Source organism: Papio anubis, chromosome 16 (assembly GCF_008728515.1).
Source record: "Papio anubis isolate 15944 chromosome 16, Panubis1.0, whole genome shotgun sequence".
Lineage (NCBI taxonomy): Eukaryota > Metazoa > Chordata > Mammalia > Primates > Cercopithecidae > Papio > Papio anubis.
Window position 1 is genome coordinate 89,053,911 of NC_044991.1, and position 14,294 is coordinate 89,068,204.

The window sequence follows — 14,294 nt, forward strand, 5'->3', positions numbered from 1 at the left end:
CTTTATTTACAAAAACAAGCAAGGGACAGATTCAGGCCACAGGCTTGTTGTCGAGCCCTGACTTCACCTAAGCAAAGAGGCTACATTGGTGTCATTTTGGGAATATTTGAAGGAGGAAGAGTCTAGCATCGCAGACGTCGTAAGTATGAGGTCAGTGCCTCATCACCACCTGCCTCAGAGAGCTGATTAAAAATCTCACACACAGCAGAGGTGGCGCAGGCCTATAGCTCCAGCTACTTGGGAGGCCGAGGCAGGTGGATCACTTGAGCCCAGGTGTTGGGGGCTGCAGTGAGCTATGATCATGCCACTAAACTCCAGCCTGGGCAACAGAACAAGACTGTCTCAAGAAAAAAAAAAAAAAAAGAAGTCACACACAGTATTAGCATTGAATTAAAAAGTAAATCTCTTATGAAACTTTGTGTGCCACGTGCCAGGCCTTGTTCATTATGTTTGCACATTCATGCATTAATTCATTTCACCCTGCACTGGGCACTCCCTATGCCAGGGTGTAGGACAGCTACAGCAAAAACCGAAGCAGTCACAGCCCCTGCTCCTCAGAGGTTAATCTACATATTTAAAATCTGTAAGGCCAGGCATGGTAGCTCACTCCTGTAATCCCAACACTTTGGGAGGCCGAGGCGGGCAGATCACCTGAGGTCAGGAGTTCAAGACCAGCCTGGCCAACATGGTGAAACCCCATCTCTACAAAATACAAAACTTAGCTAGGCATGATGGCAGGTGCCTGTAATCCCAGCTACTCACGAGCTAGGATTACAATGAGATACCATCTCACACCAGTTAGAATGGCAATCATTAAAAAGTCAGGAAACAACAGGTGCTGGAGAGGATGTGGAGAAATAGGAACACTTTTACACTGTTGGTGGACTGTAAACTAGTTCAACCATTGTGGAGGACAGTGTGGCGATTCCTCAAGGATCTAGAACTAGAAATACCATTTGACCCAGCCATCCCATTACTGGGTATATACCCAAAGGATTATAAATCATGCTGCTATAAAGACACATTCACACGTATGTTTATTGCAGCACTATTCACAATAGCAAAGACTTGGAATCAACCCAAATGTCCATCAGTGACAGACTGGATTAAGAAATTGTGGCACATATACACCGTGGAATACTATGCAGCCATAAAAAAGGATGAGTTCGTGTCCTTTGTAGGGACATGGATGCAGCTGGAAGCCATCATTCTCAGCAAGCTATCGCAAGAACAGAAAACCAAACACCACATGTTCTCACTCATATGTGGGAAATGAACAATGAGATCAGTTGGACACAGGGTGGGGAACATCACACACCGGGGCCTGTCGTGGGGAGTGGGGAGTGGGGAGGGATAGCCTTAGGAGATATATCTAATGTAAATGATGAGTTAATGGGTGCGGCACACCAACATGCACATGTATACATATGTAACAAACCTGCACATTGTGCACAGGTACCCCAGAACTTAAAGTATAATAATAAAAAAAAGTAAATATACATGTTTTATTTCTGTGAATGTTGGTTTTTCTACCAAATTTTTCTATGATGAGCAATTGTTACTCATTTGCGGATGTATAATTCTCTGTTCCAAATGAAAACCATGAAAGTGACCTCTCAAGACAAGCAGGATGTGGGGCCGAGAGGCTGCCCCCAGGGGACCAGCGCAGCCTCAGCACCCCTTTCCACCACTGGTGACCTTGGGCAGGTTGCCTCCTGGAGCCTCAGTTTCATCACCTGCAAAACAGGAACAATAATAGAATCCCCTCTGCCTCCTGCTCCCGAAATGCTGTCATTCTCTTTCCCTGGGGTTGTTACCAGCATGAGCCCAAGGAGCCCCCTGTCTGGGACAGGCCTGTCTCCTGTGAGGGCCCGCAAGCTTCTCCTCTCTGCTCCTGCCCACTGCCAGCTGTTTTGCATTTCTGCTCTTGCAAATGTGGATTCTCTTGGTGCTTTGGAGGCGTCTGACTGGCCGCCCCTGGGACTTCTCCCAAGCCAGTGTCCTGTGGGCTGGCCCCAGCGGGGGACAGCAGCCAGTCCCGAGAGTGTGGGCTGCAGGGCCATAGCCCCACCCACACCAAGCTGGCGGGAGCTGTCATCGGGGCCTTCACCAGGGATTGGATGTTTGGGGCATGAGGATTGGCACGATGGCGACTCACTGGAAGGGGCGCAAGGGTGCCAGGGGCTGCGGCTCTCTCATGGGGCTCCCAGTCCTCGGGGTACCTGGAGATCATGGTCGTGGAGCGTGGGAATCACCAGGCAGCTGCTGAGAACCGGTAGGACGTGGGACAGGGTGTGCCCTGTGCTCTCCCTGGGGCTTCTCTGGCAGCGTCTCCCTCTTCCTTCTCTCCTCTGGCCTCTTCTTTCTTGACGAAATGCCTGCCTGGGCTGGAGTCCTCACACCCACCAGCCAGAAGTCAGCTTCGTCTGAACCATGTCCCCCCAGGTCTCTCGGCTGCAGGCACAGAAATCCGCCCTTCGCCTTGGTCATCACAGCAGCAGGTGGGCACCGACCCTGTGCCAGGTGCTGCACTGAGTGCCCTGCCTGTGCCAGCGCACCTGACCCCACAGCCTCCTGAAGAACGGGGTCCCTCCTCCCCGTGTCACAGAGGGAACCACCTTCCTGTGGGGAACAAAACTTCCCTCCCACTCCCTCCCACGTGGCCGCTTGCCGTGTGGCAGATGTGGGACTTCCCCCTGAGGACAGGACCACCGTGGCCCCAGCATCGGTGCCTTGGAGGCCCAGGGTCTTGCTGGACATTGTGTGGATGGCGCCTGGCCCTCTCGGCCCTGACCGCCCGCTGATATCATAAGGAAACAGCTGGGTGGGTTTTCCTGAAACACCGGCTGTGCTGCAGGGGTCCTGCCCAAAGCCTCCTCTTGCGAATGGTGACCTTCCCCTGAGAACCTCACGGTTTCTGCCTCGGAGCTGGGATTGTGCTGGAAGGCCCTCGTAGGAAGACAAAATCCTCCCACCTCTCGGGATGGGTGCACGGCTGAATTCTAGATTACGGTCGCGGCAAGAAATCCCATTCCGATGCTCTTAAAATTCCTCCTTTCCCAAACAGCTGCCATGTCATCCCAAGGGGCCTGAGACGCTTTCTTTGTGTAGGAAAATCTGAAAAAATTAAATTTAAAAGTCATTATGGCCAGGGTAAGGTTAATAAGAAAATCCTAAACCAGATTTATCGGCGAAGGCCTTCTTTGTGAACCTTTATTAAACTTGCATGACTAGAATAGATTCTTCGTATAAACTTCACTCAGAAGTCTGCAAGGGAATGGACGCAGAGCACGCCGCGCTGCTCCTCAGGACGGGAGCGAGTGGGGAAGCGTCAGACAGGCCCTCGCTAAAACGGCAGACAACACCAGGACCCACCTGGCCACGTAAGCAAAGACAGACAATACAGAGAGTGCGAGGGGCCACGAAATCCAAGGGGCCGGGAGCATCAGGCACGGCTGCTCCACCAGGAGGGCGCCCTCCTGCCCCCACCACTGGGCACAGAGCCTTGCCCCTGCGCCTGCAAGGGTGCTGGCCCCACCTTCTGCCTCTGCTGGCTCCAAAGCTCAGGCATCTCTGCAGCTTGCCAGGATCAGGCCCTCTCCACCTCTCCTCTGAACCACAGACATCCAGCTGCACCTGCCTGGCAAGTCCTAGGTCACCCACCTGGTTGTGGCTGTAGAGGAGGCCAGGAAAGTGGATTTCTGGAAAATAAGGAAGGGAATTCAGAAGATACAGGGGAGCCAGGAAGCCTCACCGGTGGCCACTATGCTGACCCTGGCAACTTGAACAAAAAGAGAGTGGCTCATTTCACAAGAGCTCAGAAGTCTTGGGAAAATCTCCCTTCGGACCCTAGCTTACCGTGACGCTCCCCTGGGCCATGCTTCCTCCAGCCGGCTTTGTTCTCAGGCTGCAAATGGCAGCTCCCAGCAACCCGACATCTTCAGATTCGTGTGGTTACCATGTCCAGGCCAGACGCAGGGGCCACCAGAACTGACCCCTAACTGGCTGACTTAGGTCATTAGCCTATTTCAAACCAGTTATTGAGGCGGGGTCCTCGGGGGTGGAAAACAAGGATCTGAACCATTTTCAGCAAAGGACCAGATAGTATTTTCATCTGTGGTCAGGCTGTCTCTGTCGTGACTCAATGCTGCTGCTGGGGCAGGAAAGCAGCCACAGGCTATATGTAAATGAATGGGGCGTGGCTGAGTGTCAATAATACTTTATTGACAAAAATAGGCTTCTGGCCAGCGCCTCACTAGACCAAGCTGACCAGAGCCCTTCATCCCACCAAACCCTTAAGGAAACTTGGGGTGACATGGCCACAGGACCAGAGCGGCATGATCCTGGTCAACCCTCCCTCAGAATCCTGAAGGCCAGAAGCTACCGAGGGCTGCCACGTGGCTCCTGGGGGAGGCCTGCAGGTTTTCACTCAAGAAAGGAGAAGTGACCCCAAGATTCAGGCAGGCTGCTTTGGGGCAAGGCAGTGTCCCCAGCAGAGGGAATGGCCCGGGGCCAGGTGTCAGATACCAGCAGTGTGTGCTGCGGGGCCTGGCCAGAACAGTGTCTGTGCATTCACGGCGTCTCTGGAGAGGGCTCAGGGTCCTGGCGCCCAGCACATTTTGCAAACTCAGATCCCCGGGGTCAGGGGGATCTCGCAGGGGAGCTCACTGGCCTTGAGTCCTCCACCAGCCACTGCAGGGGTCACCTGCCTGCCTCACTGACGATGGGGTGGGACACCCTCCTCCCTGTTCCAAGCCTGCAAAGCTCCCCCCGCCCTGAGGCCCTCCCACCACCACCTCTGCCTGGAGATGGTCCCAGCAGGGAGTGTGTAATGTGGCCCAGCTGCCATCTCCCCTGAGGACACCAGGGGGACTGTCAGCTCCACCTCACAGCTCTGCCCACTCCCAGGCCCCCCAGGCACCAGGTCAGCCCCTAGACTCACAGTAGCACAGCCCTGGCTGAGGAGGGCTGCCCCCTCCCGCCCAGTCCCCGGCCCTCCTGGAACTTATTCACAGGCCTCAGCGAAGCTCCCTTGAATGTCCCCCCGCAGCAGTCCTCTGCCTGGGACCTGGCCGCCCAGGACCCCACATGGCCACAGCCCCAGCAAGGGCTGTCCTCTCGCACCCAAGGACCGCAGGGCTGAGATCAGGCACGCAGCTCCCTCCCAGGTATGTTCTCACCCCTAGAACACATGGATCTCCAACCATGGCCTGAGTCGCCCCTGCCATCCCCCAGCAGGCACTGTCTCCCATGCCATGATGCTGTGCAATTCAGAGCCCAGTGCATCCCATGACGATGCCAGCTCCCTGTCCTGCTGGGGGACGATCTGACACCTGGGCGACTCAAAACATGTGTGATGAAGGGAAGACAGAGTGAGCCCCGAAGCTCCCTCCTCTAGAGCCAGGTCAGCCTCTCCAGGCCTCCCTGGGTACCCAGCTGCAGGCTCCGGGCTCCGGCCACCTGGCTCAGGAGCAGAGACAGCTAGGAGATTCCAACCGACACTGGACATTGGGAGCGGTGGGGGCGGCAGCTGTCCGCTCTGGAGTTTAACAAAGACGGTTCCTCCCAATCCTGAGATGAGATCTTCTATGGCTAAGTGTGGCCATCGTGTGAGGAAAGGATCCTGCTCCCCAGACATGGCTGAGATCCCACTTTGGGTAAATCCACAATTTTTCTTCCTAACAAGGTGATTGTATCGGGATGTGAGTGCTTGCCCCTGCAGATGACAGGCGGGGCCCTTCCTACCAGACCCAGAGCTGGGCCAGGCCGTGGGGCTTTCAGCCCCGCTTAGAGCCCCAGGTCAAGAAGCCTGATTAAAGGACTTTCTCTGAGCTTTTGAAATAGAAACGACGCAGTGCTTATCTGGGATTAAATTGGAATATTTTTCCATCCTTGACAAGGCAGCCCGTTGGTGTGGGCTCTGAATTCTTCTGTTGCATCTCCATCTTTTTTCGGAACGTTGACTTGGCTCCTGCCTGGAAAGGGGACCAGCATATTTCATTTTTGTGCATTTATATGAAGGCTATCATTCCTTCATTCATTGATGAGAGGACAGGCCTTGGGCCAGCAGGGACAGTCGCCATCTGTATGTCGTTGGACCTTGTTCGCCTGACGTCTTTGTCCACTGGTCTGACGGGGCCTCCACACTCATGACAGAGGCGTGCTGAAGGGGCACTTGTGGGTTGGATGAATCTGCGTCATCTCACAGCCTCCTCTCACACCGGCACTGAGACTGGGCCCAGAACCGACGCCTCAGGGCCTCTGTGTGCTTCTCTATCCTTGCAGGACTCGCCTGTGGCAGACACGGTCGGCTGGCTCCCCAATGCCCGTTTCCCACCCCTTCTCCCTTTCCCACCTCACAAGGCTCCCTTCTTTGGGCTGGTGGTAGCCGTGGGACATTGTCCTGGCCAACGGAGCGTCAGCACAAGTCAGCTGGTGGGGGGCACTCCGGGAAGACTCTTACCAAATGGACAGCTGTGCCTCTCAGGCAGCCAGAGGGCCAGGCCAAGCTGCAGGGTCCTGACCACTGGAGGCGGGGGAAGGACAGAGCCCTGCCCTGATGGGCCTAAGTCACCTGCAGCCCTGGAAGGTCAGGCTCCTGTGTTCAGGTTACCCCAGAGCAAGTTTCTGTTCACTGCACCCGAGGGTTCCTCCCTGCCTCCTGGCTGAGGGCAGGTGCGAAGGTGGCCTGGGTAATGCCCCAGACACCCTGACGGCCTTGTTTTAACTTAGTCACCTCCTTAAAAGCCCTATCTCCAAATACAGTCATACTCGGAGGCCTTGGGGGTTTAGGGCTTCAACACGGAAATTCCAGGACACACTATTCAGCCCCTAACAGTGCCCCACACCAGGACGCAGGGGCTTCCCACCCAGGGACACTCCCCTCCCAGTGGAAGGGGAGCAGAGCTGCCTGCAGACGTGCACAGCCCTGTCCTGACGCTCCAGCGCCCGTCCTGGGAGGAAGGGTACCTGATCACAGCACTGTCACATCACAGAGCACTGCTCAGCCATCTCAGCTGCATGTGGCAACACAAAGGAGTCCCACAGCCACAGTGCTGAGCAGAAGCCAGACAAAAGTGCTGGAAGGTTCCACTCATGGAAAGAACAAACCCAGATGAACTCATCTTTGACGCCAAAGTCAGCATGAGCTTATAAGTTTCCCACAACAAATCAGAAGTCAGCATGAGCTTATGAGGTTCCTGCAAAAATGACCACAAACGGGGGCTTGAAACAACAGGAATTGATTCTGTCAGTCTGAAATCACCAGGGTCTTGCTCCCTCTAAAGACTCCAGGGAGAGTCCTTCCTGCCTCTTCCAGGTTCTGCTGGCCACCCTGGTGTTCCTGGGCTTGTGGTGGCATCACTCCAGTCTCTGCCCCCATCTCCCATGGCCTCCCCCCTCTGAATGTGTCTGTGTCTTTTCTTTGTGAAATCCCCTCTGCCTCCCTCTTCTGAAGATGCACGTGGTAGCATTTAGCTCCCACCTGGATAATCCAGAAAAATCTCCCCGGCTCAGAATCCTTCCCTCCAGCGCCTCTTCTTCCTACAAGGGGGTATCTCCAGTTCCAAGGATTGAGATGTGGCCATATCTTCGGGGCCACCATCCAGCCAGTACAGGTGGAAACTTTGGGACCTGGAAGGGGTCTGGGTCTGAGGTGGGGACTGGGAATGAAAAGAAGGACCCACTGTTGAAGCTGCTCCATCAGTGGTCCTCTGCCGCAGCTGCAAGGCTGACGCACCTGCCGGGCAGGTCTGCACGCCTGCTTCAGTGGGGCCCCGGCAGCCGTGCTACGAAGCGCACACTCCTGTGCACCCCCGAGCAGCCTGTCTTCTCTGATTCCTGATCTGGGCGCGGCTGACACAGTGTGTTCTGTCTGTGAACATTCGTTGAGCTGGGCTGACATGGTGTGTCCTGTTTGTGAACATTCATTGAGCTGCACACATATGCTACGTGCACTTCTCTGTACATATTTACACTTAACATGGGTTTGTAACATTCTTTCCTTCCATTTTGCAGTTTGCAGGGGAGGTCCCAGAAAACCGTGTGGAGACCGTGGTCGCAAACCTCACAGTGATGGACCGAGATCAGCCTCACTCTCCAAACTGGAACGCCGTTTACCGCATCATCAGTGGGGATCCCTCCGGGCACTTCAGCGTCCGCACAGACCCTGTCACCAATGAAGGCATGGTCACCGTGGTAAAGGTGCGTACTCTTCTCGCACCCTGCCAGGCACCCCAGGTTCTGCCACCTGCACACTCCCTGGGACAGTGAAACAGGAGTGATACTTGGTGTAAAGTTAGTGCCCCCCTAATATCCAAGGGCAGAGACAGGTAACCCAACCTGCTAGAGGCAGACACAACCTTCACAAGGACCTGTCATGTGACCTGCAGGGGCTTGGCAGACCCCCCCAGAATACCCTCCCGTTCCCTTTTCAATGTCTATATATTTGCTGCCACCCCCTACTCTAGTAATGGGTGAATTTCATTATTAGAATTCCCAATGTTAAACCATCCTTGCATTCCTGAGGTAGATCCCATTGAGTAGTGAGGTAGTATTTTGTAACATGTTGAAGAATTTGTGTTGCTGATATTTGAAGTTTTTCGTGTCCTTCTCTGGGTGATTTAGGCTTACAGCATCCTCATCTGGGTTTTGCTATCAAGGTTACTGACTAATCTCAAGAGTATTTTTCTGTCCCAGAGACGGGTCATGTGATGCTGTAATAATCCGTCCCCTGAATGTTTGGTCACACTGTGCTGTGAAGACATTCAGTAGCTGCAGATTTTGTCTTTTTGGTTGTGCTTCTTTTTGTTTTGGAGAGAGATGGGTTTGTAACTGCTGGTTCAATTTCTTTGATGGTTTTGGTTAGATGTGTTTTTCTAGAAAAGTGTCCATTTAATCTACATTTTCAAATTTACTTATAAAGCCCTATCATTATAGTAGTGGTGATTAAGTCTTCTAACCTAACTGTTTTTCTACACTTATAATTCATATTCCCCTGGAAGGGCAGATTGGGAATTGTATTGTAACACTTAGTGATCATTTACAACTTCGTGTGAAGGAGTTTAGCAGCTACTGTCCCAAAATAATTTTGAATAGGACTAAGAAGAAAAGAGCAAGAGTACTCTGGGCATTTTTAGAGCAAAGGGCAGGGGGTAACAGAAGGGTGAGCTTAAAGCTGGATAGGATCTGCCGAAGCGTCAGGGAAAGCAAGTTTCGTTTTGGGTTGGGTCATTTAGAAACTTCCTTCAGCGGCCGGGAGCAGAGCTTAACCACAGAAGCTTAGATACTGGAGAGCTTTATTCTGTCACGTGAGAGGAGTCCTGAGGTGGGCAGTTGAGGCCAATGTCACAGCTGCACAATCAACAGAAACCCTGGCTCCTTCTATCCTCTGCTCTGCTGTGCACACCTTTCAGGGCCCCTCATGGTCCAAAATGGCTGCTAGAGCACCAGCCATTACAAGACTTTTACAGGCAGTAGGAAATCAAAAAGGCGGAAGAATGGCTTGCCCCTCCTTTATTGAAGGATCTTCTCAGAACACCTGTTCACATCTTATTGGGCAGAGTTTAGTCACATGACCATTCTTAGCCAGAGAAGACACTGCATAGCATAATTATGGGCACATCTCCCAAACTTCTCCTAAGGAAGAGGGGAGCTAGATGCTAGGGGATCACAGGGGAAGAAAATAGGCTCCTCCAGGATCTGTGTCTTTTCTCAACACCCCAAAGTCATCTTTTTCCTTTTCTTAATAACCCCTTTTCTTTTTTTTTTTTTTTTGAGACAGAGTCTCGCTTCTGCCACCCAGTTGAGGAGGCAGTGTGGCCGGATCTCAGCTCACTGTAAGCTCCCGGGAAGTTCACGCCATTCTCCTGCCTCAGCCTCTCCTGAGTAGCTGGGACTACAGGCGCCCCGCCTATCTCACTCGCTAGTTTTTTGTATTTTTTTAGTAGAGGTTTCACCGCGGTTCTTGTGGATGGTCTTGATCTCCTGACCTCGTGATCCACCCGTCTCGGCCTCCCAAAGTGCTGGGATTACAGGCTTGAGCCACTGCGCCCGGCCCTAATAACCCTTTTCTAAGCAAGCTAGTGAAGACCAGTTCTCCTGAAAAATCTTATAAAATGTCTTCATCATTTTTATTTTATGAAATATTCAAATATACACACAAGCGGAAATAATAGTAAAATGAACTTCCGTATACCCATCACCTAGATTTAATTAACATTTTGCTACATTTACTAAATCTTTTTATTTTGACTGATATGTCTGAGAGTAAATTAACATGTCACAGCATTCCACCCCTAACTCTGTATAAGCCTTCTTCTTCAAGAGAGGCTATTTTTTCACCTTGAAAGATAGTTCTTAGAGAAGAGGCAAAATACACGTTTCACTTCCCCTCTAATTATGAATTTTCAGAGCGAGGCATTAGCACAATCGCGCCCCCAGTGGCAAAGTCAGATCTGTGTTCGCAGGGACTGGGCATGGCGAGGAAAGATGTAGGAAACCCTTTCTCCTTTGACCTCGAGCTAGTATTCTAGCTCTGGCCCCTAGAAACCCACAAGGTGAATCGTCAGCCACTTTGCCGGCAAAGTTGCTCATGGGAAGGTGACAGAGACTGGATGTGACATGCAGGCAGAGGAGAGGAGTGACTTCTGAGCCCAGCGCTGGCTGGGGCCTTCTTCCCCAGTGAGCAGTGAGCCTCGGCCCGTCTCCTGCTTGTGATTCCAAGGAGGCGTCTCTGACTCCCACAGCTCGGATTCTGTGGCCTTCCCAAGAACACAAAGGGCAGCCCTGAGCCCAAGGAGATCAGCACCTGTCTCACCTGCCCTGCCCCTGGAGGACCACTTCTGCAGCTGGAGCACACACAGCCCCACCACCTTCATCGGCGAACGTAGATCAGAAAGGGCCGGTACCAAGGAAGAAGGCTGGCTCGATGTGGTGGGGAGAGCCTGACCCCTAAAGACTCCAGGGAAGGTGGCTTCCTGCCCAGCCCAGGGGCTGGTGGCCTCAGCCGTCATGCCCCTGCCTGGCCCTATCTGCGCAGAGCATCACAGCCACGGAAGGTGGAAGAGCACAGCCAACTGCAGGGAAGCCCCAGCATCCTGGGAGAGAATGGGCCTCGTGGCACTGGGCCAGGCCCTCGGCAGGCCCACGGAGCCCTCTTCTGTTCTTCAGAGAGGAGCCACTGGTTCCAAACGTACAGCAGAAACTAGTCTGTGGGGCATGGACTGAGGGTCCCAGGAGGGCCTGGGGGCCGACACCCCAGGAACTAATTCTTGAGATGGAGAATCATCCCCTTCGGGTTCTTCCTCCAGCTGAGGATGCCTGAGAAGGCCACTGGGAGAACGACTCCCCCGGGGCTCAGCTGTTTGGCGGCCGTCTCCCCACAGCAGGAAGGCCCTGGCTGGCAAGTGGGTGGGGCATGAATTTTGGAGGGAGCAGAGGAGGTGCTGACGGCAGCCAGGTGGGCACAGCCGGGCACATTCACTGACCTTCTGCCGTGTGACAGCTTGGCAGCAGGCCACCCTCCACTGAGTTTGTGCCACGTCCTGTCCCCAAGCCATTGGGGTCTCCTGCCCAGCTCCACCCTCCCCTTGTCAGGCCTCTGTCTACACAGTGAGAGTGGGGTTTCCCGAAGCGTGTCTGCAGAATACTGGTTCTCAGGATGTTGATGAGCACTGCCTGCGAGCCACATGCACAGCTAAGATCTCCCTGTCACCTGTGCTTCCTGCCCCCCACAGCCAGTCATCAATGGCACTGAGGCCATTGAGGGGCCTGTGAGAGGAAGATAAAACCTCAGGACCCCAAACCCACTATGCCAAAGGGAAGTGGGTGGAGCATGGGGACTGAGTCTCGCGGTGCTGCCTCCCTTCTGTGGCCACACAGGTAACTGGGGCTTCACACACCTACCCCAGCTTCTGTGAAATGCGGATCCACTGAGCGCAGAGCAGAGCCTGGCAAGGATGTAGCCACTGTCTCATTGCCTACCCAGACCCCGCTTTTTTTCCTTTCCTCCTTCCCCTCCTGTCTGCTCTTTCCTCTTTAAATATTGAAGTCCTCAAAACTCTCTTTGGGAAAAGCACAGGACACAGATCCCACTGGGACTTGCGCTTCTCCTTCCTGGGTGCAGGCTCAGCCTCGGCGGAATAGCCCTGGAATCGACGGAGATCGGTGCGGGCTCAGCCTCGGTGGAATAGCCCTGGAATCGACAGAGATCGGTGTGGGCTCAGCCTCGGCAGAATAACCCTGGAATCGACTCAGATCTTGCAGGCCCCATCCCTCAGGCGCGGGACGCTTGAAGACCTGCCATGCTCAGGGTAACAAACATAGCCCTTTCCTGATAACCCTGCATCTCCCACCAGAGCCACAGAAACTACAAAGGTGCTGCCACTCCACACCCACAGGCAGGCTGGCACCCACCAGCTGAAACCCAGATGTGAAAATCTGCAGATTTTCAGATTTGGGACTTGGGGTGCATTTTGCCTTTTTCACAGCAGCCGTCTTCCCCACTGGGCACAAGGAGGAGCAAACCAAATTCCTACAGCACCGCCTGCTGCACGTGCCTGGAGGGAAGGGGCGCCCCAGGCCAGGGGAGGGCCCAGAAGGGCCGCAGCTGGTTCGAGTCTTCGTGACCCAGAGAACTGGCACAGTCCCTATTTCTGCACATCCCCAGATCTCCAGCACCCCGAAACTGCCAGGGAGCCTCAGGCAAGGCCCCAATGTGATCAGCTACAGTGACTGATTGGGCACCGATACCAGGTGTGCCATTCTCACCCCATCTCACTTGGTCCTCACGCCCACCAAGGAGCTGCTATTCTTGTCGTGTTTCACAGATGGCATAACTGAGGGCCCACACGCAGGATCACATAGCGGGGACTGTATAAGCTGGGACTGGAACCGGCTCCCTCTGCCATAAAGCCATCTGTTAACCATCCAAGTTCCTCGCTGGCCCTGCCTGTCTGAGCCAAGGTGTCTGTGTGTGTTCAGGACAAGGTTCCACAGGTTTGAAGCTGGCGCTAAGAGCTGGCTGGGCTGTGTCTGCTCAGAGCCCAGTCCTCTTCCAGGGCATCCTGACATGGCCAGATGGCACCATCTGACCAGCCTGAAACCTTCCTAGTGCCATGAGAAGGGGACAGGAGGCTTGAGGAGGGGTCCAAGACCTCCTTAAGCAGCATGAAACTCTGGCCCAGCTGAGAGTCCCCAGCCCAGGGGCCCTGAGACCCCATGATGCCTCTCCCCTCCCCAGCTGTAAGTCCAAGAGTCCTATAATGGGAAGCTGCTCAGTCGTCAAAAGGAACAAACGTGAGCTCCATGTGACACGCGATGGGTCTCCAATGCGTCACACTAAGTGAGATGAGTCAGAACCAAAAGGTGGCCTGTTGCATGCCCACATCTGCAGAACGTCCCGGAAAAGACAAAACTGTGGGGACGGAAAACCCTTCAGTGGTTTGCCGGCGGGTGGAGAGGAGGGGACTGCAAAGGCACAGCACGAGAGAAGTGTGGAGGAGACGGGACTCTCCTGCACCTTGGCCGCGGGGCTGGTCGTGCTTCCGTACACTTGTTAACATCCCTAGAGTGACTCTTACTGCATGTCAAGTTTCAAATAAATTTTGAAATTTGAGGAGCTCGAGTCTCGAGCACAGACACAGCCACACTGTCCCCACAGAGTCACGGGTCATTGTGTCCTAGGTAGCATTCAACAGGAGAACCACACTTTTTCCTTTTTCTTTCATTTTTGTTTTTACTCCCTATAGTGCTTTTCTCTGAAGTTTCAATTTAGAGTCTGTTTAAGGTGCATATTTAGTCTGGGGATGCTTCATCTTAGAAAACATTTCCAAAATTGGTTTTGCGTTTGTTGGTAGAGACATCATCTTTTCAGGCATTCCCTATCAGAGCAGGGGAGCGGGGAGGAGGGGAGGGGTTGGGGAGTGGCGGGTGGTGCGGGAGGCAGAAGGTCAGTACAGGGACCTCTTGGCCCAGCCCACAGGAGACGTCCAGTATCTTGAGGGCATCTGTTCTTAGATTCCCATGCTAGCTCTTTGCTCACTTACCCCTGGCATGGACCAGCCACTTCATCTCTCTGTGCCTCAGTTACCTCAAACATAAAATGAGGCAAATTGTGGGGCCTATGCCCAGCGACTTATGACTCACATTGAAATAGACCCTGGATATAAAAGATTTGGCACAGTGCCTGGCACAAGGTAAGGACTGAATCAGTGGTATTAGCTGCTGCCGTCATCATAACCATTATCGTTATCATCATCATCATCCTCATTGTCGTCATTGTCACTGTCGTCCTG

At 53.6% G+C, this 14,294-nt stretch overlaps 1 protein-coding gene across 1 annotated transcript in view; it reads left to right on the top strand.

Moving 5' to 3' along the window:
* Positions 1-14,294, top strand: part of CDH4 (cadherin 4) — a 669,406-nt gene that overhangs the window by 636,472 nt on the left and 18,640 nt on the right. The window contains exon 9 of the mRNA XM_021920848.2: positions 8,017-8,202. Within this exon, the coding sequence (XP_021776540.1) occupies positions 8,017-8,202 (186 nt within the window). The remainder of the gene's footprint in view (positions 1-8,016; positions 8,203-14,294) is intronic.